The sequence below is a fragment of the Fulmarus glacialis genome, unplaced genomic scaffold, assembly GCF_000690835.1.
Source record: "Fulmarus glacialis isolate BGI_N327 unplaced genomic scaffold, ASM69083v1 scaffold18474, whole genome shotgun sequence".
NCBI classification, from domain to species: domain Eukaryota; kingdom Metazoa; phylum Chordata; class Aves; order Procellariiformes; family Procellariidae; genus Fulmarus; species Fulmarus glacialis.
Genome location: NW_009206361.1, coordinates 32348 through 58820, shown reverse-complemented (window position 1 = coordinate 58820; position 26473 = coordinate 32348). Strand labels below are relative to the sequence as shown.

The 26473-nt window shown below is 44.3% G+C and overlaps 1 protein-coding gene across 1 annotated transcript in view; it reads left to right on the top strand.

The window, feature by feature from the left end:
• SLC22A23 (solute carrier family 22, member 23) overlaps positions 1 to 26473 on the top strand; it is an 87803-nt gene that overhangs the window by 35355 nt on the left and 25975 nt on the right. Inside the window, exon 3 of the mRNA XM_009575722.1 lies at positions 26351 to 26473. This exon is cut by the window's right edge and continues 37 nt beyond it. Within this exon, the coding sequence (XP_009574017.1) occupies positions 26351 to 26473 (123 nt within the window). The remainder of the gene's footprint in view (positions 1 to 26350) is intronic.

Sequence of the window (26473 nt, the reverse complement as noted above, 5' to 3'; positions counted from 1 at the left end):
AACAAGATCTCAGCCCACACCCTCCTCCTGTGTAGGTGGCCACGGAGGTTTCACTTAAAAACCCTGTACATGCCTGCATGCAGCCGTGGCAATGACTGATCTAATGACTCTGCAAACTAAACTCTAACTTTCAAGTCTCATTATATGGCTGACAGGGCTGGGAAATGCTTGCGTGTTTCAAAGCTTCCTGGACAAAGTGCTGTGATGTGAAATATTTCCTGTTCCTGGAGCAGAGGAGTCCTAAAGGCATAGGACTTCTGAACAAAAGGAGAAGTAGCACAGCCTGGAGATGAAAGGAAGTGGCCTCTCCTTTTAGGTTAAATAAGTAGGTGTGAAGCTCTGAGGCTGGTTGTTGTTCAGACTTGTTTCACAGGAGGCTTTACTGAAACCCATGCTGGGCCAGGCGTGGGGCACTCGGCTCATTTGAGGTCTGATGGAAGTTTGGTTACTGATGCAGGTGGAGGTGACCTGCTGGCCGGGAGGTGGTTGGTGCTTGTTAATAAAATACATCCCAGCGTGGCAGCAGAGTTCAGCCAGGGCTGGCACAGAGGTCACAGCGGGGCGTCTCCATCCTGCAAGCAAAGGCCACTGCCTGTCAGGGGCCCATGTTGTTCCCAAGCATCAGTCTCTTGGTGGGCTCTTTCTTTAGGGGAATGAGTGTCTTCTGCAAGTTATGTACTTCATGCTTCATACATAATACCTCTCAAACAGAGGAGGGCCCTCTGTTTCCTGCTGTTGAAAAAAAGAGCTGAAATGGAGAGGGTAGACAGTCCCAGCAAGTCTTGGAGCCCAGTCCCATCTTTGGGCCCCTTTTAGATACTGTGGTGGTGCCACAGAGACGTCGAGATGGTGCCCTTATCTATACAGCGTCTCTGATGCGCCACACCAGCAAATGGTGCCGTGGGCTTTACACCTATATATTGTCACTGGCTTCTCATCTACCACTTACAACGCACTTACAGCCTCCCTTCATTAGGCTGCTTTGGGAGCAGGTGACCCATGTGTGAGCAAGGCTGCAGCTTCTTTCCACCTTGCTGCTAAGGGGTTGCGGATGGTTCTCTGAAGTAAAGTAAAAATACTGTTTGGTAAAACAGTTTTGGAGATTGCTGTTGGTAGAGCAGTGTCTGGAGTGGAGACTGCTGCTTCTCACACAGGCATTTCTGTAGAGCAAAAGTCTCTGCATTTTGTAGACAAAGTCTCTGTAGTGTCTTCAAACTGATGTGTAATATATACGTGTTTGTAATAGATGGTAATGAGGAGGACACGCTTCCAGCTGTCTGAGAGGTAAGGAGAGGCAGGCAGAGAGGAGGGATGGAGAGACAGGCAAAAACATCTTCCATCTAGTCGCTAACAGGGAGCACTTGATCACAGAAAGGCCTTGTGTGGGAGGACCAGGATTTCTTGAACATGTTTTAGTTCTCTGAAGTTACCTGGAACAGAAACAATCAGAAAAGAGTGATGAACTTCATGTGTGAACAAAGACATCATGTTAGATTGTTCTGGAGGAGTCTAGAGCGGTGGTCCCCAGGGAAGTTTGGGCTATTGCTTTTCTGGTTTGTTGATTCAGACCAAGATATATTTGCAGTTAGAGGAAGAGTTTTCACTTAAGTGTAATGCAGAGACTAGCAGAACAAGGAAATCCTTGCACATTCCATTGCTGTTCTTAAGATATCTGACAACTCTGCTGGGATCTCTCTCCTTCTGGAAAGGAAGCTGGATAGTTTGTAGAAATCTCTGAATTTCAGATTTTTACTGACGTACATCTGCCTTATTCATTTGTCTGAAATTGTCACTTATCAGAAGGTCAAAACCAAACCCACTTGAATGCAAACACATTAGTTCCCTTTTATTTGTTCTTTGGAATAGGCTGGAAAAAGCCTGTTTGTGAGGATATGCAAATTCTTGTTTATAGTACTTTAGTCTTTGGACTTCCCCATAAACATTAGGATGAGAAGAATGTGTCATGATCATCAAACCGAGCTGAATTTATGTGCCTGGCAATAAGACTCTGTGTTGGGAAATGGAATGAATCTACTTAGGGATATATTTAAAAAGAGGAACTGTAGTGAACCCACACGCAAGTGAATTTAAATTTAATTAAGTGAATTTAAATATACTTGTCTAATCTCCCTGACCAAAGTATCATTTGCTCCGTAAATGCATTTTACCTGTTGGCTTGGTTTTTTGTGTCTTCAGCTGTGTGCTGTCAATTTTTGCTTCTGACATGTAAGAGCCTTTTTCTTTTTTTCTTTAATCCGGGTTAAGAGCTTCATACAGAATTGTTGTTTCTGAGCATTGTCTTTCCTACATCTCCAAACACTAAATGCCAAAGCAGTAAAATAAATAGCCCCTCACTCCCTCCAGCTTAATTGAGGAAGAGCTTTTCCAGTGTTAGAAAATTTGGGAAGTAGACAAGATATTTGGAATGGAGAACATAAGAAGTTGGCGATAGATTTTATATTCTTGCCTTCAGACAGCAAGGCTGAAACCCTACCTTAAAGTCAGAACTTAATTATTTAAGATTCTTTTCAAAAGGGAAGTAGGTGGTCACTGGCTGGTAGTAGTTCAAATGTGTTGACTTGTAATTAAATATAGCTTTCACATTCATTTGGCACTATTCCTGGAGAACTGGGTGGGTGCATGCTGCATGTGTACACATGCTCACTGAAGCAGTTGTAGGGCTCAGCGTACACTTGCTCAGATCCCTGATTAATACTTGTTTTTTCCTTGTGGTTTGTGCCAAGCTGCACTTGGATGGAAAATGGAATTAAAAAGCACCAACATTGTTTAAAGACTAATTATTAGTGAAATAAAGCTCTTTTGTTTGAGCAAAATAGAAGTTACCAAAACATGGTTTTGTTCTTTAAAGCTACCCGATGTCATTAGACAAAGGAAGCATTGTGGCTTTTTATTTCTGGTCACCATGTCCTTCAAGATTTTAGATATTACAGTAGATAACATAGTGGATACCACAGGGAAGAAAAGAATAAGCTTTCGCATCCTGAAACTTCCCCACTCCCACACAACTTGCTTTCAGTGGTAAGTTCAAAGCCCATAGTAATAGGTTAATTTAAGCAAACTTAAATTTACAAAATATTTTTTGCCCATTTGGGGAAAAGTGTAGTTGTCAAAAGCTGAGTTAGACCTTCTGCAAACTCTTGTTTTAGAATGTTGATCAATGGTTTATGCACGCTCAGCGTCTGACTTTCTTTAAAGCTTTGACAGCAAATCATTGTTTGCTTGAACACTATTTTGAATTAATTTAGTTTTAATTTTTTTTAGAAGTAATTGAATTTACAGTAAACATACTGTGATTTCAAATGTACAATTAAAAATATTTGATTAAGAGATTTGAATAGGTCTGATTTAATTCCAGCTGTAGAAGTGCAGAAAAGTGTGATTTGGATTTGGGTTCCTCCTCGCTCCCTAAACCACCACCCACCCCAGCAGCTCATTTTTGCTGTTAACCTTTTCTAAAAATAAAAATTGGGTAACTGTCATACCTGAGCTATCCCCAGATGAAAAGCAACACACTTGAATAGGTTTTCTAGAAAGGAAGGCTAATCTAGTCCTATGTATTGCAGTGCAGTATTGGAGAAAAAACCTAAGTAGCAGGAGGTATGTCCGAAAATAAGGTGAGGTTTTCTTGGGCTATCTGGCATCTCTGCAACGCACTTAACCTGTCAGCAGGTTAGAACTGAAGCCTTTCAGAAACTGCTGGTCATGTAAGAAGCAGCATCTCTCACCCTCTCTCGGAAATGCCTGGGTCACTCCGGGGTGAGGGCAAGCAACAACAAAAGCGTCTTTTAATGCATTTGACTTTCTAAATTTATCTTTGTTCCCTATCTGACTCCTGCAGTGTGCGGTAGTTCTCGTATCAGGGAAGAGACTGTATTTGAGTGGTGTTTGCAGAGAGACTGGCACAATTCCTCTGTCAGGAGTTTGGGAACAAGAAAGGTCAGCGTATATCTGTGTGGGTGGGTGGGTGCCCAGTGGGGGAAGGAGAAACAGCGGTTTAGGAAGAAAGGATATGAATTTTTTTAAAACTTTTTGAGTTTAATTTCTCTGCGGGGAAAAAAGCCCAAGTGGTCTCAGTCTTTAGTGTTGTTCCCATTTCTTCTTTAACAGTTCCTTGATTTTTTTTTTTTTTGTGTGATGTCTGAATGAAATTGCCAAGTCAAAGGTCACCATAGCACCATCAGCTTACTTAAGTGCCCTTTAAGATTTCAGCAGGCTTTAGCCATCATTTAAAAGCAATTCTATCATCAGAGCATAGGTCTACCTTGCAGACACAGTGGAGACCCAAGTGTTCTGAGGTTCTGGAAACAACTTAGCCATAGCTATAAAAATGGCACAAAGGGTGGTAGGTAAGTCTGTGTGGAGCTCCACTCCATTTAAATGTAACAGAAACAAGAAATATCTGGGGTGGATGGGGTTTGGCTGTGGGAAGGAGCTGGGTGCCAGGCTGCTTGGGATGCAGCACCTTTGGAAGGGAAGACCATGATCGTTAAATGAGGATGGCTCAGCTTTGCTCACTCGGTGGCTCAGCTCGGTGCAGAGACCTGGTACACCACCTGGTTTTAGAAATAAGCAGGACTGCACCAATGAAATAGGCAAATCGTGTATTTTGGGTAGTGTCTCCAAGGATGCCCCTTAGGAAGGGAAACGTCTTAATTCCTTTGTAGCACTTGTGTTCCTTGATTTCCCACGCAGAAGACATCCTCTGTCTGGTTCCTGAGGAAGAAATTATTCTTCTCCAAACTCTCACTTTAGTCACTTGCCTATGTGTGCTTATGAGACTTAAGAGTGGAAGATCTTACTCTTTGAAAGAACTATCCCAATGCAAAGGAGACTGTGGCCTCTCTCAAAGAGGCCTCTGATGGTCGCCACTGAAGTGTTTCAACACAGTGTTCACACAACAGCTAACGCTGAAGAAAATGGGAAGAGGGAGGGAGGGAGGGGAGGCCAGGCTGCTCGCTTTGGGGCATTATTTATTAAGCCTCAGATCTATGCCTTTGGATTAGGAGCAGATTTGGCCCACAGTACTAAGTATGTAACACCACAGACTGGTGTGCGTTTGTTTTCTAATATAAGATATGGAAATCTGCTTTGTTGCCAGCATTGTAAATGCGCTAAGAAATTATTTCTCTATTGCCTCTCCTTGTTTCATTCCAAAGACCTTAAGCCCCTTAGTGTCCCAGGCTGTTATGTTCGCTCTAACACAGGCATATACGTTTGGAGCTCGTACAGCACTTTATAGTGAGCTTCTTGTGGGGAACGCACTGCAGTCACAGAGAACTTAATTTTTAGCCACGGCTTTGCACATTCTAATCCTATATAAAGTGCATTAGGTCTTGGGCTTTGGGTCTTCATACGCTTCAGTGTATGTGTATGCCATATTATAGGGATCAATTGTAATTCAAGCAGTAATATGTGTGGAAAATACGGGTACTGTAATATAAGACTCTCCCATGATCCTGTGGATTATTTTTTTATTAAGTGCTTCATCTAAAAATCTCCTATAACTCTTGCAGACATCATTAGTTATGTTAAAGTGTTATAAAAACCAGACCTACCAGTCCCACCGCATCTACATTTGCACATGTACTTGGAAATTCAGTGCTTTGGTTGCTCACCTGCCAAGGAGTGCGTTGAGGATCATCTGGCACAGGAGTGCCTCCCCTGCATGTTACAGAAAGTTTGGTGCCTTGAATCTTTCTGGCATAACGTAACAGCTCGCTGTCGAAACTGGCTGTGATATGTGGCATGGCAGCGTTAGCCCCAACCTCTGGTGTTTGTTTTGCGCTTTTTAGTAAGAGAAGGTGCCTCTGATTGCTGCCAACCTCTTCCCATCCCTGCTCTCCCATTTTCACCTCCTGCTCCCAGCCTCTGATTGCTGCCAACCTCTTCCCATCCCTGCTCTCCCATTTTCACCTCCTGCTCCCAGTCAGCTGCACGCTCTGTTCCCCACATAACCCCTACCGCCCGCCCAGTGTTGAAGCAGCCCTGAGACCTGGGGAGGGCCTCAAGTGGGCTGGCATCAGTGCAAACATCCTAAAAACCGCTGTGCTGGAGGGATGCTGTTCATTGCACCACAGGCATGCAAGGCTTCTTCCAAGCGACCCATGGTCAGATCCAGTGTGCAGAAGGTGCTCTCAAACACATGCGCTAGCTGGAGAAGGAGCACAACCCCCTTGTTGGAGACTGACAGCTTCTGCTCTTACTTTTCATTGCTTAAAGTATGTAGCAGTTTTGTGCACGTTTTTATTTAAAACAAAACAAACCACCTCTTTAATGCCAAAATATTTTGCTTTTCTCCCTGCAAAAAAATTTGGATGAGGGGAGGAGTTCACTTAAGTGGAAGAAATGAACTCCACTTTCCAGAAAAGGTGATCAAATAGTGTGGGTGTCCCAGCAGCAAATAGCACTGGTAAGTGCAAGGTGTTAATCACACCCCAAAGAATTTTGCAGTTAGCTGTTTTCAGCCATGTTTTTAATCAAAGTAATATTTTAGTTCTGTCAAATTCAGAATGAAATCATGTCTCAAATATTCTTTGTTGCTATGAACTTTTAACCAACCAAACTTTAGAAAACTTGCGTCAGCTGTTGCGGGGCCCAACTTGTGAATCTTCCAGAGACTGGGTATTTTTAATTAACCTGGTTGTTGGAGAGTGACTGCAATGGATGTCAGCTGTGTTATGATACTTACTGGGTACTGAAGCAAGCGTGGTTTCCCCTTATGCTGAAGCATTACAAATAATTTCCAAAATCCATAGGCCAATTGCAGTTGCCCTGCTTGAGACAGAAGGGTCAGGAGAAGGATAAAGATTAAGTACTTCTTCCCCCCAGCCCACCACCTTTCTGGGAAGACGTGAAGGAGAAATCCGTATCACTTTATGGTGAAAGAGCATTACAAATCACATCCTACTTAGGTGAATTCCCCATCTCATTTCTAAGTGTGGATTTTGTGGGGTTTTTTTTTTTTTATTTGTTGCTTTCTTGAGCTGGAGTAAAGTATTGCTGTGGATTTCTACAAAGCTGCTCTACCCTGTCCCAGGAGCTGACAACCCGTAAGCAAACATGAAACGACTGCTGTGTATTTTGAGAGACAATACTTTTTTGTCTTACGATCCTGTGGTGGTAAGAGCTAGGTAGTGTAAATATGGATAAATATTAACTGACTGCATATACTGCAGCACACAGTCATTTAGTGGTTTATGTGTGAAACCATGGAAGGAAGAAGCTGGAACAGAGAGACTTTCTACTGTTTGGTGTGAAATACCTGTTGGTGCAAGGTATAATCAAGAGAAACACATTTTTAGGGTGGTTGTCTATACGTTATATTCTTGTTTTAATTAAGCCTTGTCTGTTAAACATGATGATGTTTCCAATAGTAAAAATGTCTATCTGGCTACTTTAAATTTCAGCACGTTTTGTTGAAGTGGAAATAGTGTGGTCAATCACTAAGTGGAAACTTAACTGAAGCGTCGGATCTAGGATAATTTGTTTCACAGACTGCAGGGGTGTTTTTAACGTTAGGCTCTCTTTCTGCTGGAAGTATGTTCATTAGTTGAAAATGTTGGTGCTGTGATCATATGGTTCTTTCAATATCAAAAATAATGTCCAAAATGATTCTTCTGAAGCTTATTCTGATGTTGGCCAGTTAAGTGCTCTGTTACCTACTGTTCTGTTTCTGTCATAAAGAGATATTAAATTCAGATGTCTTTATAATGATAATTTCCTATTCTTTCCTGAAATAAATTGTGCCTTCTACGAATGTTTCTAGGAGGTTAATGAATAATTGACTACCAAGAAAAAGGGAAGATCCTTTTAATAGGCAATTGAATCTGGTATGATGTATGAAAATTAATAGTCAGGCCTAGAGCTTAAATGTGATATAAATAGCTTGGTGTAGATACATAATATTTAGACACGAAGATACCCTTATTAGTATCGATTCCAAACATTGTTATACATTTTACATGCATATTTGAATAACTTTAATTCGGTGTCCCAAACAATGAAACTTAGAGTTTGTGTGTTTAGGGCCTGTACTTGAATACAGGGACTCCTGTTACATTATTCATGCTTAGGTGAGGGGGAGGATACCAGAAAGCACGTGTTTTTTCCTTTCTTTTTTTTTTCCCCTCCCTAACTCTTTTTTCCTTTTTGTTATGCCTGTGCAGGCATTTGCTCAAATTGAAAAATCAGCTTTGAAACTTTGTATCTTCTGGTAGGAAGTGTGTGCAATGATTGTTAAAATGAAAAATATTTTACATCTGTTGCTTTTATAGTTGGTTTTATATGTTAGCTACTGATGAGCCAGTAATAAATCAGTACAAGCCTCACCCGCCTACGCTTTTCCTTCTTTGCACAGAACCTGGGTATTTTTTGCTCCCTGCTCTCCTCCGTGCGGTGAATTGCATGGGGAGTTTTCCTGTTTTGAAGAAGGATTTGGAAATGAAGTCGCTACCACACTTCAGATCTTAATCTTCGTTGCTGTTTGCAGATGCTTCTTCACCAGTCAGCCGGGTCAATATTAAAACCAAGCTCTGCTGCCTAAAACCCGGAGATTGCTTCTATATCAGCGTTTCCAATTTTCTCCTATCTGGAGTTCAGAAATTTGCTATAAATTGAGTTCCCTGAAAGGGAGGAAGGCCACGAGCTACAAAGCTTAGCCATCTCCTTGCCAGCCTGCTAGTGAGCCGTGCTGCCTGCCCTGTGCTGAGCGAGGCAGGGGCTGGTGGTTTGCCTTGTTCCAATTCTGTGCCACCTGTGTTTGTCCTGTCCTTTTAGGAGCTTCCATATCACTTTCTGTCAGTCATAAGTGAGTGTATTAATGTGGTTAGGCTTGTACCTGGGTGGTGTTTTGATGACTATTATTATTATAAAATTTCTGTGTTGTTCTCAATCCCTCCCTCAATTCCACACACCCCTCCCCCCCCCCAAAAAAAAAATTATTTTTTGCTTTGATTTTTTGTTTATGTGATTATGCAGAAACATTGCTGGTGATACCAGCACAGCAATGGAGATGGCAGCCTGACAGTAACTAGCTCAGCAATTCTCAGACTTTTCAATCCTCAACCTTCCTGTATCCATTTGTTTCTATTTCAAAGGTGGCCTGCCTTTTAGATGAGTTTATTTTAATCAAATGCATGTGAGTACGTGGATGTGTTATTTATAGGCCTACAGAGTCAGATGCAGTGATCTGAGCAACAGCTTCTGGCCAGGTTAAAAGAAAAACCACCTCAGGGTGAAGGTTATACCTATGGTTTAACTCCATGTAGGCAAAGGTGCAGGTGTGTGTTGTCTGGATTTTGGGGCGAGGGAAACCCATTACTGGTAGTGAAACTGTTGGAGGTTGGTTGTCTGTTGCTGGAGCACCCATCCTCTGTATTTACTGGCAATTTACACTCAGGCAGTGAATGCTGGAAAATGCAACTAGGGGGGCAAGGGCAGGGGAGTGAGTTTTAGCGTACAACAGAGCACATCTCGGTCCGCTGGGAGCTGCTAGTCTCTTGCTGGAGAGTGAAACAGAGGGCAAAACCTAGCTAGCTGCTTTGTGATTTTTTTCTTCATGAAAAGGTTATTTTCTATTTCACCACTAGTGCACTTGTTCTGTGCAATGGATGCAGGAGGCAGAGCAGGCAAAATAACAGGACCCTTCCCCTCTTCCTGCTCTGAGACTTGATGGTGTTTGCACTCTCCCGTACCGCTGTGCTGCAACTGTGTACAAAGTTGGGCGGTTGCGGTGTGGCTTGGGCAGATCCTGCAGCTGTGATTTCCAGGGAGAGGGCGATGAGCTGGACTGCTGGGGGCTGCGCACGCTCCAAGCTTAGCAGACCCTGACCTTCAGCATCGGTGGTGGACCCTGCAGGACATGGTGGCTGGGTGGTGGGAGCAACCCTGCAAGAGCCGCACCTAGGCAGCTCTGGAGCAAAACAAGTACCACAGCGATGCAGTCAGCCCTGCTCGCTGCGGGAAGAGCTCCCTGCCTCTCAGAGCTGTTCCCAAGGACCTGCAAGTAGACCTTCAACCACTGCAAAGGAAGACCGCTTTTCTTCAGTCATTCCCTCACATTTCTAATTTAGCTGAATGTATAATCTAGAATGAGATCCATTTCCTAAGATTATTTATGCAAATAACAAAAAAAAAAAAAAATCTGTTGTTGGCAGCAGGACACTTAACATCAACTCAGATTAAACCAGGAGAAATTTCAAGACAAGAGAAACCTGTGGTTCTTCACTCACAGATATTACCTATATACCCTGACTGAGACTGATGGGCATCTTTTTCTGGGTTAAAAAGAGGACCGCAGAGTCCCATGTTTCTCTCTCAGGCAAATTCTGACTCATTCAGGCATGTCTGTAAACAGACACAGATATCCCAAGCAACATAAGAACTCATACTGACAAATAAAAGATAAAAATAACATTGTCAGTTTTTACGTGCTAAAAAAATTAATGGTGTATTTTGCTGGTGCATGGACACAGAAGGGAGTCGTGGTGAGGGTGATTTTCTGCGTGATAGATGAACACAGCACGTACTAGTCTGTGGCCCTGGCTCACCCTGAACAGAGGTTTTTCCACTGAAATGGTGATTGTAGGGGCTGTTTTTTGATGTTTGGAGTTCTTGCAGCGTCGTAGGACAGCGCAGCACCAAATAACTCTTAGCAAGCACATTCCTTCTGAGGCTCTGGCAGGCTGGGCGCTGAGCAGCAGACACCCGGCACCTCGCTCACTTGCGAGTGGGTCAGGGTGTTGGGTCACCCAGCGTTTGTGAATGCCCGGTTTTTCCTCTCCTTTGGGCGAGAGCTGGAAAGGAAGCCGGATAATTTAGAAAAGGCTTTTTTTGTTTACTTCTGTCTATTCTTACTCTTGGTAGAAATGGCATTCTTCCTTCCATGTGAAACATCTGGCTAAATTGTAAATGTGAGGAAACGGCTGAAGAAATGGCTTAACTGAATTGCTGTTTATCAGGTGATTTTGTAGAATTTCCATCTTTTATATAAGAAGATCTCTTAAAATAAGGAAACGGAGACAATACAGAAGCTCTTGTTAGAAACATGAGCATAAACTTGCCCTGGGGCAAGGCTGGTGTTTTGTGGTGAGGCGGCATTGCCAGTGAAAGCCGCTTTCTCGACCACAGCGAGCGCGTCCGCCCATCGCTCGGGAGCCACCCGGAGCAGCCCCAGTGCCCGGTGCCTCCAGCCTGAATTGTGAGTTTTCCAGGATTTCCAGCTCTACCCTTTTTTTAGATGAGAAAACAGTGATTAAACCTTCCCTATGTCTGGAAGCGTCGTGCAAATGGGCAGGGACGTGTAGAGAGACTTGCCTGCTGTCCGGTTCCTGACAGCCTCGTGCAGGGGCTTTGTCCGGGGGTCCGGCCGCTCCCAGGTGGGGAGCGTAGGCAGAGCTCAGCGGAGCCATGATCACCCCTGGGGTAGGCTCTCCAGGTGGGACCCACAGGCATCATTTCTTTTGCTCAAATCTGCGATCCTCAAATCTCATAGTTTGGAAGTTCTTCCAATCCCTCAGTCAAACCTGAAGCAGACAGAGATCTTTTTCTTTTGTGACTGCACTTTGAATAGTGAAAAATTAAAAAGAAAAATAATAAGGCTGCTTTTCTTACTTTAGTTCCTAAATGGTGTAATATGTCTCTTCCCCTAAGTTACATGATGGAAGCTTTTTGGTTTGTAACTTCTAATTTATTTTATTTTATTTTTAGGACCTGTAGTTCTGAACAGTTTTGCTCTGTCTTTATTTTTATCACTCTCTCATGTTACTCCTCCTCGTTTACTTATTTATTTTTGCCCTTGGCTCAGAATTCCAGATGCATCCCAATTATATAGCCCTCTGAGCTTTATCCTTCATTGAGCAAACATCAGAGTTCAGTATAATAAATATGACTGTTCTTTGGCAGCTCTCTCTGCATGTCGTTCATAGCTGAAGGGTTTACAGCCCTTCCAAATGTCTTTAATTTTTTTTTCTTCAAATTTTGATTAGAAACATCACTCAGCAAGACAGAGGAGCGGTTTTCTCTGCTTCTGTAAACATATATAAATGTAAGTGGACATCAATTTTTTTTTTTTTTTTTCCAAATTATGCCTGCACTTTTTTTCAGTAAGAACAGGTCTTATTCTTAGTTCCCATGTAAACCAGAATGCCTTTTGGTTATAGCTCTTTAATTGGTAACTTGGTAAAATCTGGATATTAGGTACAAGGTGGTTTTCCTAATCGGACTGTACAGCTTGAAAGATACATTTGAAGCCAGGAATCAGCCAGGAATCCCACACGTTTTTGAGACAACAGCTTATAGGTTTGTGGTGTGAATGGTCTGGGGAAGGGCTTTGCCCTCCTTCCCCGGGAATGCTGTCCCCCTGAGCCACGTGCCCGCAGTACGTGCCTGGTGCCCCTCTGGAGTCAGGGAGCGCCTGTCGTCTTCTGTTGGATGCGTGGTTACCGGGGTTGGGAGATAGCCAAGTCCCTAAGACGTTTCTGTGGTGCTCCTGCCGGAGGGGACGTGTACCCGTGGTGCGCTCAGGTTTGCTGCGTGCCGGCAGGTTTGGGGGCTTCCCCTGGGGAGGTGCCAGTGTCTGAGCCCTGGGTGGGGGTGCCGAGGACTCCCTCTCACACCAGGAAAGGCAGGATCAGCCACAGAGCCTTTTTTCTCCCATCACCCAACATTTTTCTCATGGATGGAAATCGTTGTCTAGTTTACCGTGTTCCTTTAAGTGGTTGAATATGGTTACAAAGCAAATAGGTGTTTGAACTGAAAACTGAGCCCAGCTCTTGTACTTTTCCAATTCAGCCCTTTCTTTCTTACCTCCTTACTGGCTCTGCAAGAAGACCCAAAGGAAAATTTGGAAACTGTAACTGAATTATTTCTGTTGTGTTGAGCAACGGAGTGATTTGTTCATAGCTCAGTGTGGGACGGAAATCTGGTATGATGAGCTGGGGACAATCGGTCTATAGTTTGGTTCCCCCCCACCTATGGCCACAATCTCCTTTCTGCTACACTTCCTCCCTCTCCCATCCCTTACACATTTCTCTGTTGCTACAGAAGGGAGGTAAATATGGGAGATTTTTCTGACATACCTGAAGTTGCTCCCTGAGGAGGGGAAATCTAACACCAAATACCTTGCTCCTCTGGCATTGCATGCATAGGAAGCGGCATGTAAAAGTCATGTTGTCATTTATGTACTATAAGCAATTTAAGTATTGCTGCACAAACAAAAATATGATTATCTTAATGGAGAAACTGCTTTCTGTGTGCATTTGTCTTCAAAGTAAGTAGCAGAACTTACTGGAGAGACAACCCCCCAAAAATCCTTTGACCTCTTAAGAGCATGGCTTGGCCATACCCAGGCAAGGTGAGGACTATGCCAGGCTCTGCCAGCTGGTCTCCCAGGCAGTATTGCCTCTACCCACAGGTCTCGTCTTTGACTTTGCACCATCCCAGGTACAGTGAAGCACCACTCAATACGAACTGCCATTTGAAACATAGAGAATCACACAGAAAAATACTTAGGAATTGGTAAGAAAAGGTTAACAGTCGTTCATCTCCCAGAGGCATGTATACATCTTCACAATTTTAGCTGTAGTTGTGATGTGTACAAAGTTTACTAATGTTGTAATCAGAACAAGTGAAATCCCCTTTTATGAACTGCAGCTGGATTCTTTCCAAGGAGCTGGGTTTCCTTTTAATGTTGTGCTATTAATTAGCTCAGCAATTCGTTCTGGTTTTATTTGGAACAAATCGGTGAGTGTTGTCATCTTTGAACTCTTCTGTAAGTGGCAGGAGTTTTCTTGAAAGAGGTCTTTCACTGGAGGAAAGCGAGCGTCCTCCGCGGGAGGATGGCTTCTGCTTGGCGAGATTGGTGTATTCCCAGCCTACTTGCCAGCCTCCATGGAAGGAGGATACTAAGATATTTGAGCTTTCTCTTTTCAAAGTTATTGCAAAGCAATAGGAGGTTTTCCATCCATTCGGCAGAAATATTTAGCTCTTACCACGGTTTTATCAGGATATATTAGTATTTTACCCTTGTAAAGCTACGACTTATTCTTGGCTGTGAGATACTCTTGAACAAACTCACCCATTTTTCAGGGATGATCCTGGGAAAACTTCGAATCCCAGTGGATGTTTTTGGGTGGTCTGGTTTCATATCGCATGGACATCCTTAGCCCAGCAATTTACATGGAAATATGAGACGCTGGAAGCATTATAATGTTTTTTATTTTATTGTTCTTCACCCTCAAGGCATGTTTTACCAATTCAAGGAATGCTGGTACTTCAGGGGAAGAACTTTTCCCAGATGGTATTTGTAAAGATAGCAAGGAAGAAATTTAAGGAATGTTTAAGCTTTGGCAGTTATGAGATTATTTTGATTATGTATGTGACAGCAGCACGTGAGGGACGTCCCACTGCGCTCACCTCTGTGCCTGCAACTACAGGTGCTGCCCGCCTGAATTAACCTTGGCTTGAAAGAGAGAGTTCCTTGAAGAGGGCTGGAAGGGGAATGGATGCTCTTTCCCCAACAAGTTTTCTGCACTCTCATTGAATTCATTGAATTATGCTGTTTGCTGCAGAACTGCCCACAAACCAGCCACGAGCAGAGCCCACCGTACAGAGCATTCCTTGTGCGCAGAGTGGTGGAAGGTGTCCTAAACAGCATGCAGTTCATGTATTTAATACAAAGAATAAAAGGCTGTACTTAAAAACTTAAGACTTCATTTTGAATTAAAATTACGATAACTTTAATAGCTTCAGGAAGCAGGTTTTTTCCCAAGATTGGATGTCATATCTTTTTCACTTTAAAATCAGTTGTCAGAAAGGAAATCTTCATTTTTCCCCTAGAATATATTTTTTTTCCTCCCTTACGGGAATGTTATTTGGAAAATAAAAGCTCGTTGGGAAATGGAAGAGGAAAAATGATACCTGTACTACTTCTAACTGTGCATTGGCTGCTTTTGTATCAAAAGGCGTTTTCTCACCACCTATATACTACCACAGCCTCATTTTTCTTGTTGTATTGTCATAGGTTTAAAATTAGAGGAGACTCCACCGGGGCCGTCCTGCTTGTGCAGATTCTGGTGCAATGGTTGCGTGCACTGGCCAGCGCGGTCCTCACTCGTCGCATGGGTGTTCCCATTCTGTCTGCCTGCCTTTGCCTTCCCCAGACCTGTGTCAGGTGTGACGATGAATTCCGGAGACAGAAGACTATTAATGCGAAAGTCACCACGTTAGTTTGAGCAGCACTTCCCTCTCCAGTGAAAGCAGCCAAAATATAACGGCTTATTGGCTCCGAATCTCCCAAGCTCCACTTTCACAGTGTACATGAAACATCTATCCAGAGTGCCTGGCGTAAATCTTTAAAAACGAGGATGCCCCAGGGGCCAAGTGTGTGACAGCCTTTCACGAGCATGCTTTCTAATAGCTTTTGATTAAATTGCCTGCATATCTGCCGGCCCTTGGTGCATGCTTTCAGTGCTGTGGTATTGCGGGCTCTCCCCGATGCTGGTGATGCCACCTGAGCAATTCAGGTCCTCTGAAATGGCACGAGGTTCTTCAGGGCATCACCCAAATTTCCACTGATTGCTTTTGACACCAGAGGGGGGTCAGGGAAGGGAAAAGGACTAGGAGCTTTTGCCTTTACAATTATATATGCATATGTATATACACACACATATCCATACCTATATGTGTATGTGTTTATACATACACGTGTGTATGGGTTTACAACTGTATTTATGAGAGTTTAATAAACACTCACCCAAATGTTTGCTTAGACTCTGTGTATGTAAGCCTTTGGAGGGCTTGTTATTAAGTTTACACAAGCTAAAGGAGCAAGGGGCTTTCCTGGGGTTGTGCCTCTGGCGTGCAGTGCTTCAGGCAAGCCATCCTCCATCGGTCCAAGGGAGGGCGTGCAGGGCAGGCGGTGCTTTATTAAGACCTAGGGAGCACCAAGTACATTTCTTGGCCATCCATTTAAGGGTTTCCTCTATGCTTGTCTTTTCTGCTTGGTAAGCTAGGCTGCTAACAGCTCGAGGCTCCCGTGTCAAATTCTTGCTAGCAATATGCAGTTTTGCTGGGAATATGCTCAGATCTGGGGCTCGGTGCATTTATTTACTCGTCCAACAGCATGACAGTAATGGTGAAAAGCTCCTTCTTGCAGAAGCATCTCGTGTGGGATCAGTGCTCGGGGAGAGAGGGCCTGCCCCTTGCTACCCTGCTGCCTCAGAGAGCTGGGAAACGTTTAATAAACCTGAAAAGAGGTGTTAGGGTGTTATTTCTTTGTTCTCACCTTTTTGAGGACTATCATCCGTCTGGAGGTTGCAAATTGGGATTTAGAAGTAGCTGCTGTTGGAATATCGTTTGCCACTTGGTTAATTAAGAGATTGCAATGCAGATTTGCAGCTATTGAATGTCTTTTCTGTTTTTATTTTAAGTGACTACAATATTGTTAAAAATTCACTAACAAATACAGATGCAGAACCCTTTCATGTGAAGTATCAAAGAAAATTAGTTCCTCTGATACCTCTCACACCATTTTTTTTTTTCAGCTACTCTCATTCTTTCCTGTCAAAAAGATGCCAGTTATGATTTATATCCTGCCAAGAGCAAAGGGGCCAGCTGTTGTGAACAGCAGAGGTGTTCGATTTGCAAAATATTCCTGTGATAGGCTGTGCATTTCCTTTAGAGCAAGCCACCTTTTTGGAATAAGGAAGAATCCGATAGATTTCTATGCAATCTTAGTTTTGTGCAAAAATAAACAATATTGACATGGGTTTGGAGAGTCTGTTAATGGGGGGGATAGGAAGTTATAGACCAGAGTTGGAAGATAATTGTTTTTTACAGATAGCTGTTAACATATATGAGGACATACCTCATGGCAAAGCTTTTTTCATCACTGTTGTTGCACTCGCATTTAAATTAAGTCATCTTTATTCTGAAATTAGTGTGTTCTGTATCTACCAGTTGCTTATGCTCTTTGTCACTGTTGTTTAGGTTTCCAGGGCCACCATCCTGGTTTTGTTTCATAATGCCATTATTCACATACAGAAACTGTCATCAAAAATCGGTGTTGGCTGGGAGCTGCTGCATGGCGGCAGCAGAGATGCTGCTGCTTTCCTCTGGAAGTAGGATATATGGCAACTGCAGTACCACAAACGTGATTTAACATTTCTGTGGTTTTATTACTTCATGAATGACAGGCAGCGTGCTATGTTAAAGGTTTCTTACGCAGTCAGCCGTCTGTTTTGTAAGATGTTGTTTGTCTTGTGCAATGTAAAACTCGGCAAATACAGATACTATGGGATGAACAGAGGAACAACGCGTGCTCCCTTCTCTGCCGCTGATGCTCCCTGGGATCCGGCTTAGTTCCAGAGCAGGATCGCAGGCATCGCTGCGTCCCATGCAGTGGTCAAGAAGCCGCTGCTTGGGGTCTCCTGTGCCTGGAGGAGCAGAGCTTGCCTTTGCCCTGCCCAGCTCCCTGCTGCGAGCAAGCCTGGCCCTGGGAAGGGGCTCTGCTGCACGGGCATCTTGCCCAGGCGGTCCCCAGCTCTTGCAACTGCATTCATGGGGGGTGAGTGAACGCCCTGCATCGAACCTCAACCGGTTCCATGTCCGTGTGCCAAACCCTCCACCTGTGGGTAGCTACAGGCTGATTGCAGCTGGGAGGAGAGCTCCTCCGGAAATATCCTGACGTAGTTGAGCGATACCAGGCCTGAAATCAAGTTGGCGTGTTACTTATTTGTGCCTTACGGAAGAAAGGTAGGCATGTGGGAAGTAACGAGAGGGAAGGTTGCACCTTGTGTTTTGGTTGGATTTTGGACGAGAGGTGTAGCAGTGTTTACTTTTTTCATGCTATGCCTCTCTATGCACGTTGTAGTGTTCACAGCAGCAGAGGCTAAGTAGTGTATCTAAAAGGTATTTTGCCTAGCATCAGTTTTAGCACTATCCTGGCACTTGTATACAAAATGAACGTCTGATCTAGTTTTGGTAAGAAAGATATCTATTCTGATTAGATATCTATCGATCTGATAGCTCCATCCAGTAGATGTGGGATATCTGTCCTGGTCAGAAATGAAGAGTGGCACTGCGTGTCTGGTGAGGTGTCACACTGGCTGCCTGCTCTGAGCCAGCCTGATGGCTCCATCAGCTCGGGTTATGTCAGGGCACGGACGACTGATTTGACACACATAAAAAGTGTTAATTAGATATAAATGGTGGGCTAGTGTGTGTTTAAAAGAACCCCCTGCCAAATCTATGATGCGTAGAAAAGTACCTTTGAAGGAGCACCTGTGTCATTTCATAGATTTTATTTTAGAATAACTTTTGTCCTGCTGTGCTGTTGCAGGAAAATAATCCCATTTTTCTTACTTGGCCATTGGAGGTTCAGTCTATTACTGCTCTCTTTGCTTGGCAGTGGATTGGATTTCTCCAGAGAGGAAATTAGATTTTTTTCCTTTCCTTCCACTCTGTCTCTGTCCTGTGTTTACATCAGTTGGCGGTTGTCTGTGCACTGCGGTGCGTGTGATAACCTTTCCTTCCACGCACCGCTTAATTTGCTGTTCTCTAATAAACTGTATTTACACATGGTGCTCCCTCCCTCACTTCTGGTGACAGCAAAGACAATCGAGGAAAAGTGCTCCCTGTCTAAACTCAGCCAGGAGCAAGTGTGGGCTTAACCTGGGCTGTTTCAGCCGGCGCTGAATCAGAAGTGCGCTGAGTGGGATGAGAAGCGCACATAGCTCCTGAGTAGGGCTTGCAGCTCTTAGAAGTTTGTGTCTAGTAACCACCTGGAAATTTGGGAATATAAGCAGATATGCTGGATTTTATTTATTTACTTATCCCCCTAGCAGCCAGCTGCAAACTGAAAGGCTTGTCTGGGAGTTATTAATGGTTTTTGCTGCAATTTTATCTGGTTGGCTAGCCACAAGCAAGCCTGGGGGCCGTGTTATTCTAGAAGTATCTAACGAGATGATCTGTTTACAGCAGAGGGCAAATCCCACGGAGAGTGTTGGAGGACGAAGAGGTCCCTGAGGTTTGAGAGAGCTTGGTGGGAATTTGGAAATACAGCAGCAACGGGGACGGGGTCGCCTCCCAGCAGTCTTCAAGATCGCTGTGAACAGAGCCTGTCATGCCAAAAGGCTCAGCTCGGGGAGCACGGCGGTGGTGGGACATGCTGAAGAGCTTGGAAAATTAAGTGCTGTGGGATTTTTTTTTTTTTTCCCTTTCCTTTTGTACTCTGTTGAAAAGCAGAATCCAAATGCAAAATCCTATCTTAGGGCCACAGCCTGCGCTTTTCTCTTGACTGAGCTGAGCAGCTGCTGGGGCTGAGAGGCAAACACAGCCCTGGTGCTTGAGGATGCTACCACCACTGGGAATTTCTAGTGTTCCACATTTTACGCCTAAAACTGTGTTGCCTGAGCTTTCTTCTGCTCAGCTGATAGTGTGGGTCTTGTTCATCTGAGTTGATTTTCCTCCTTTTTGGGATAGGGGAACATCTTGAGGGGTCCTTAGAGGGAGGGAATTAAGAGTGATGGGTGTATAGTAATATGGGGGAAACTGTCAAAAATTGAGTTGTGGGGTTTGGTTTTTTTTTTAATATCATGTGAATCTAGAATCAGACTGTCTCCTCGGGGATTTTTTTCAGTGGGAATGCTGTTGCCCAGACTTCAGGTGCTTTGTCCTGGCCATTTTCTCCAAGGGATACTCCTATATAATTACAGTCTTGGTGGCTCATAGACTGAAACTGGGCGGGGAGAGAAAACTGCAAAGGCACAAAATGCAGTCAGCTTGTGGTTTCTGATGGAGCTAGTGCTTGGGCTGCAGTGCAAGAATTGCTTTGTGTTTTGGGATTGGAGATGGGTGAGTGAATGCTGGAGAGTTGTTCAGGCAGTGTGATTTAACCTCTTTTTCCTCTTGATATATTATTTGCAAATGACTTACAACTCTTTTTTTTTTTTTTCTTTAAATAAAGGTATTTGCTGTTCATCCTTGTGCAAATATTCTATGAGAATAAATGTCAGCCTTTGAAGACAAACACGAAGGTTTCTGAAACCTGAAACAAATTACTTGTTACTAGTGCGCAAGTGTAAGACCAAGCGAGAAAGGATGGGATGTGGCCCTTAGTCCCTTCATGGTGATGACGGCTCACCCGGTGCGGTTTGGAGGAGGTGGGCTACGCAGGGCCATGAGCTGGTGTTAACCCAGTGTTACTGTAGTCCTCCATGGTCACCTGTCCGTGTGTCCGTCTCCTCCAGATGGACTGCTGCTTCCACAGCTGTGGGCGGAGAGGGTGGGAAAGAGGAGCCGGCTGGAAAGGGGAGAGGGCAGCATTGCACATGTCAGGCCGCGACATACTTGGATAATTTTAACTCAATTTCCCATCATCTTTTCAGAAGAGGTTGCCTGAAAAATTGTTGTCGAGGATATCAGCCCAGGGGGTTTTCCATCCCAGTGCCAGGGAGAGGAGAAGCTGTTAGCAAAGGCTACTTGCCCTTTCCGATCTAAAATCTATGTGCCCCTTGTCACCAGTGCCGGTTGCATTTGCTGTGGGTAACCTGTTGTCTGACCTGTGGTTTTATCATGCCTTTCTCTGCCCAGGGGCAGTGACCTCCCGCGCGAGGGAGCAGCTCTGCACGTGGCGGGGCTGAGCCCCCGTGGCGTTGCAGAGGCTCTTCCTTAGCTCCCTCCTCGCCCGCATCCCGACGAGTCCGAGTGCTGGCAGTCGCGCAGCAGGCAGGGCTGAGCTGTGAGCCCTCCTGCCCCCTCTGTATGTCCCGCGCAGCTCGTGCTGGTGGGAAGAGTGCCCTGGTCCTGCTCGGAGCAGGCGCTCTAACTCCCGGCACCGTCCTGTCTGAGCTGTCAGCGGTGTTGGGATCTTCCTAAATTTTGCCAACCATGCAGAGATATGTGATGGAGTTCTGTCCTTCGCTGTAAATCCCAGGCTTTTTGGTCAGCTGTCAGGGACAATTGATTTTGGTGTGGAATAATCTAAAGCCCTGTCGTCTTTTGTAAGCTATTTCTAGGTTTCCAAAAACTATAAAAAAAGCAAAACCTTTCAGGACCAATGGCTCTCTGCAGACACTCCAAAGATGTGTGTGGGTCCGAGATGTGCCATACCTCATCCACCTGCGGCCTGACTCCAGAAACGTTTTCCTTTCTGCCCCGTTCCCTGGGTTCTTCCAGGACACACTTATTTCCAGATGAGGCGACATAAATGGCACGCACCGGTTCAAGTACCATATAATTGTAGTTAATTAATTCACTGATGTTTATACGCAGCTTCTTTTTGGCAAAACTGCAGATGCACTTGCCGAAGGGCCTCCCAGCGCTTCATGTGCTCTGTGGAATGGACCTGCTTTTGCTTGTGAAGGCTTGTTCAGGCTTTCCCTTCTTTCTAACAAGAGTCCCACACAGTGGGGGTGAGGGAGAGAAAATGAATCCTGTTTAAAGAAAAGTAATTTCAGTATTCCAAAACCTGCTTGGGAGATCTTACCCGATGCGACTGCGGTGGTGTGCTGTGGGCTGGCTCCTATGAAATATCAATGAACTTCTCATTGTCAGTTGTTTCTTTGTTTTGGTCTGTCAAGAAAACTTTACTCCAACCTTGCCACTGTTGTCACGTAGCATGCAATGTGGATCAAATGAGGACCTGCATGTGACAATGCTGCCTTCAGCCCATAGTTTTCCATGTCCTAAAAACTACTTATCGTGCTTTTTAAACACGTTTGGAAAATGCTGCAGGTTTGAAACCTCTGTTGGACTCTGTATTCACCTAAAGAGTGCAAGAGTGTACCCCAACAACCTGCTTGTTAAAGTTAGATGGTCAGAAAAGCCCTGTAAGTCCATCAGCATCTGAGGCAGCTTTTCTCAGGCCAGCATCCATCATGAAATTCAACTCCTCTGAAACCCAGCGGCTGCCCCTGCTCCAGGGGGAGTGCACCAGCGAGGGAAACCAGCCCAGGACATCTCCAAGGCTGCCTCCAGAGGGAGGTGTGGGGAGCATCAGGGACAGAGCCCTCCTCAGCGGGAGCTTTTCCTTCAGCATGTATCTCGAAAGTTTAACTAAGACATCCTAGGGGTGCATGTGGCTCTCTTAGGGGTCAAGTAGGGCCATTGCTGCAATGCTACGGGTAAGCAAAAAGGACAATATATGAAGTAGTGGGGGAGCTGCTCTGAAATCTGTCCTCTCAGTATACCGAAAATGTTGGTTTGAAAATCCTTTTCTTGAGCTTGGCCTTTGTCACTAGGAACAGCCAATATAGTTGCTGTGGTTCTTATTCCCTTGGTTAATATTTGAAAATAATTCCCATGGGATTTCTAAATAACTCAGTGAGAGACTATATAGAAGGACAAAGTTGTTGGTTTGGGTTTTTTTCCCCCCTCTAAGTCTCTGAGTAGGCAGATTTTGCACAACCACACTCACTCTCTCACGGGTTTCATTCATGCATGCTCTCACACTCATGCACTCGCAAGTACCAAGTCCACGTGGTCTGGCCAGGGTCACTTGTGTGACACAGAGGACAAGAGGCAGTGGCTGCTGTGTCCTCATCACATCCCTGAGGTTGTTCTTGGCAGGCAACAACAAATGAGTTTGTGGTTGCTTTTCATACCCTTTAGGAGTTGATGATGTTTACAGTTTTTTGCTTCATTGTTTTTTCTCATCCCTCATAATTCTCAGGCAAACTTAATGAATTTCTGTTCTCTTTTTTCATAGTCTTGATACTTTATGACTCCAGTCCTGTCCTTCATCTTCTTGATACCTTATCTGTAGGTCAGGTTGTTCCTCCTCCTTTTGATACTTGAATGAAATCACGGGTAGAGTGCGATTGGCGCGATGGGCACGTGCCATTCCTTTAACCCGTGCTCTGCCCATCCTTCTGGTGCCTGCTCGCTTGCTTTCACACACGCATACACTCGTACACGCATGCAGACTTTTACTCTGCCTTTGTTCATCACCAGTTTTAATATTTCTAGTACAAATCGCTACATGCAGACTCATGGAGTAAGGTATCTGGCCCCAGTGCTGTTCCTTCCTTGCCAGAAAGTGTCTCTGCGCATCCTGCATGTGAGTATAGTGGGGTTACTTAGAGTGCATCAAACAACCAAAAAAAATGCTTGAATCCCTTGTAAGAAGGGGCATAGTTCACACTAGCTCTCCCTGTGGCAGGTTTGAGGGCTGTGGGGCTGGGGAATATTGATTTGGCCACTTCTGTAGTGGAAGGACATACAGGATAGGGTCCGAAAGGAGGATTTCTACAGTTTATTTCTGCATTTCCCAGCCAGAGGCATGTGCCGTGCAATGAGCCTCCTGCATTCAGTGTCTCGTGTCTGTGATGCCTATGGGGCCTGGGTCTGCACCACACGTGTGGTGAGGCGATTGCCTTCAGGCTGGGTTGTACTTATGGCGTGTGTGGAGCAGTTCTGCTACGGGGATTGACTGGGTCCCACTTCTGCGCTTGGGATGTCCAGTGTTACTGGATGTCTACCGACGGTGGGAAAGTCTGTCCCACGTGTCCTGGGCATGTCTGGTTTCACTGCCCAAGTACTGCGGGACTGCTTTGCGTACAGGTTCCAACTTGCCCATACGATCGTTTGCCTGGGACTTGCGGAAATCGGGCGACTGAGTTAGATCTACTGCTCTGACTGTGCTGCTAGAGTAGAAATACTAGGCAAGGAAGCAAAATGCTTTCCATGCCTGTCTCCTTGCCCACACATAATTTTCCAAGTAGAGCAAGTAGATGTATCCGGGAGTTTTTGGTACTGATGGTAATTTCCATTATTTGTGTGCACGACAAGGGTTTACTTGATTCTCCTTGCTCCCAAAGTAGTTGAGGTGGAAACCTTTTCACTGAGTGGGGGAGCTGGAGCTTTCTTGCTGGATTTGCCACGTGTGGATAAAGCTGATCTCTGCCTTGTAGTGATTTCATGCGAGCAGTAATCTGTCACGTGAACTGGGTGGAAATTGTTGTGGCCACAGAGGCCTTGTGCCAGTGGCACCAGTGGGAGGATCAGCAGGGTGCCTTTCCTAGGGTGCTGTGGTGGGTGGCTTTGCTGGCAGAGGTGGGAAAAGTTTGACTGCTAAATGCTTGCTGAAATCTGCGGTCCTGAATCTTTTATCATATAAAATTGATGCGAGAGATGTTGGAAAGTCAGTAGGCTGTCCTAATACATAGAACATTTCAACAGAGATGTGATATTTCGTACACACGGAGCGCCTGCTGATGTCACTTGAAAGTCATGCTCACCCAGCTACAGCAGGGAATATTTTTTTGTGTTTTCCAGCTTTGTTAGAGGAAAGGGCAAAAATTGATCATATGCATGTGATAATCCAGAGAAGAAAATAGATGCTAAACAATCTCTGAAGTCATTTCCTTTCTATACAATGAATAACTGCTGCATATGGAGTTACGTACTATGCACCAGTGACTTAGTAAAATATAATTTCATTATTTGGACACCTCTTTCTGACTTCATATAAAAGTTGTTCTCCTCTTAGATAATTTTTTTTTATCTGATACTAACCTAAGCAATGCAATTGAAATGCCAAAGCCTTACCTATCTAATGCAGACTTCCCGTTTCTATAGCAACAAAACTCATCCCTGTACTTAATGAAGGAATATTGGAGTGTGAGTTACTGGGACTTTAAGATTTAGAAGAACGAACAGAACTGCTTTATATCTGAAGATTAGGGAAATAAAACGGAAGTGACCTCTTTGCATAGAATAAAAAAAATCGCCTAGGCTTGGGATACTTCATTAGTAAGAATGAAACCGTATTAATGTAATAAGGAGCTCTGTGTTTTAATCTTGTTTTTCTAATTAAAATGTAAAAGGCTTTTATAGCAAGTGAGAGTCTTTGAGGTTTTTTTTTTCTCCCTTCCTTTTCCAAGGCTGCTGTGTTTGTGGTTAAGCTAATGAAAATTTGGGCTGCCTTGTAACAGATACATTTTCCTTCTGTATTGGCAAAAATCCATCAATAGTTTTTGTCATTTGCTAAAAAGAAAGGGGGGAAAAAAAACCAGCGTGTGGTGTTTAATCCTACATTTGATCTGCAAGCTAGTTCCTGGTCAGCTAGTTTAAATCTGTGTAACAGTGATAAATGCTGAACAAGCTACAGATGAAAGAGTGAATGAAGGAGCAGCTGTCATCTCTTCCTATTGTCTTATGGCTTTTCAATTACAATTTTAACAGCCGTTAAATTCTAATTTAAAACAACCATAGGAAACATCCCAAGGAAAAGCAACAATGCTGACAGCAACATATCATGAATGTTTACGAGCCTATGTTTCTGTATCAGTGTGATGATAAGTACTACACAACATTTGTGGCAGATTTATTGTGCTTGATTATTAATCTGTAGAAGTGAATGTAGGCAAATGGGAAATATGAAATAGGGGCCTCTATTGCAATCTTACTGGCAAAAAAATTGTTTGAATATATTTCCACAAGGCAGTCCAATTTTTCTGCTATTTTTTCTGTGATCTTTTTTTTTGTTGTTGTTGTTGTTGTTTTTTTAAAGCTGTGGTTCTGATAAATTCATCTTCGTTTCTGAGGACTAAATAAAAGGTAGCCAGGGTTTAAGGAAGCTTTTATCTACTGAACGCACTTGTCACAAGGCAGCTGAGTCAACCGATGATACCAGTGGTGGTAGTAAATTGCCCCACAGCAAAAGGAAGGATGGAGGACAGGATAAGACGGATGGAGGACAGGATAAGGCAGATGGAAGGCTGGCTCGTTTGAAAGTAGATCGAGATTAGCCATTGCAAAAACAAAAAGCAAACCCAGAGACAACCCACTCAGCAAAATCCGGCTTGAAACTGGCTGAGTTAGTAGCATACTAAACTGTGGACAGGTGGCATCCCGTACGAGCTGGGCGGCTGTATCCTGCTGTGAGCTGCGCTCTTCTGCCTCCCAGCAAACTGATTGGAAAGGCATGCGGTGTCTCTGAGAACTCTGAAAAGGCTCGACCCAAAATCTTTGGATTGTATTTTACCCCACATTCCCTTTAAAAAAACAAATATCTTACAGTTTGATAAAATGCTCCTCTAGGCAGAGACTGAAGGAAAGCTGACAATGAGGATACAGCAGGTCTGCAGGAGATGCAATAGGTGTGTGGAAGTTGCAATGTTTGCACACAGCCAGCTGTTAATGGGCTTCTCTATTGCTGCTAGGGTATTTGAAGCCTGAATACGGGAGGAAACAAGATTTATGTGATGGTGCATAACTTCGGCCAAAGGTCTTGAAGGACATTAACTCCCTGAAAGTTTCATAAAGAGGTGCTCTGGGGGTGCCTTTGCTGGTGGGGGGCTAATGCGTTCACGTGTGCTCTGTGTTTCAGGGATAGAGCTCTGTCCTCCGGGGCACCGGTTCATGATCACCATGGTGGCGAGCTTCATCGAAATGGCGGGGCAGTTCCTCATGCCGGGGCTGGCTGCCCTCTGCAGGGACTGGCAGGTCCTCC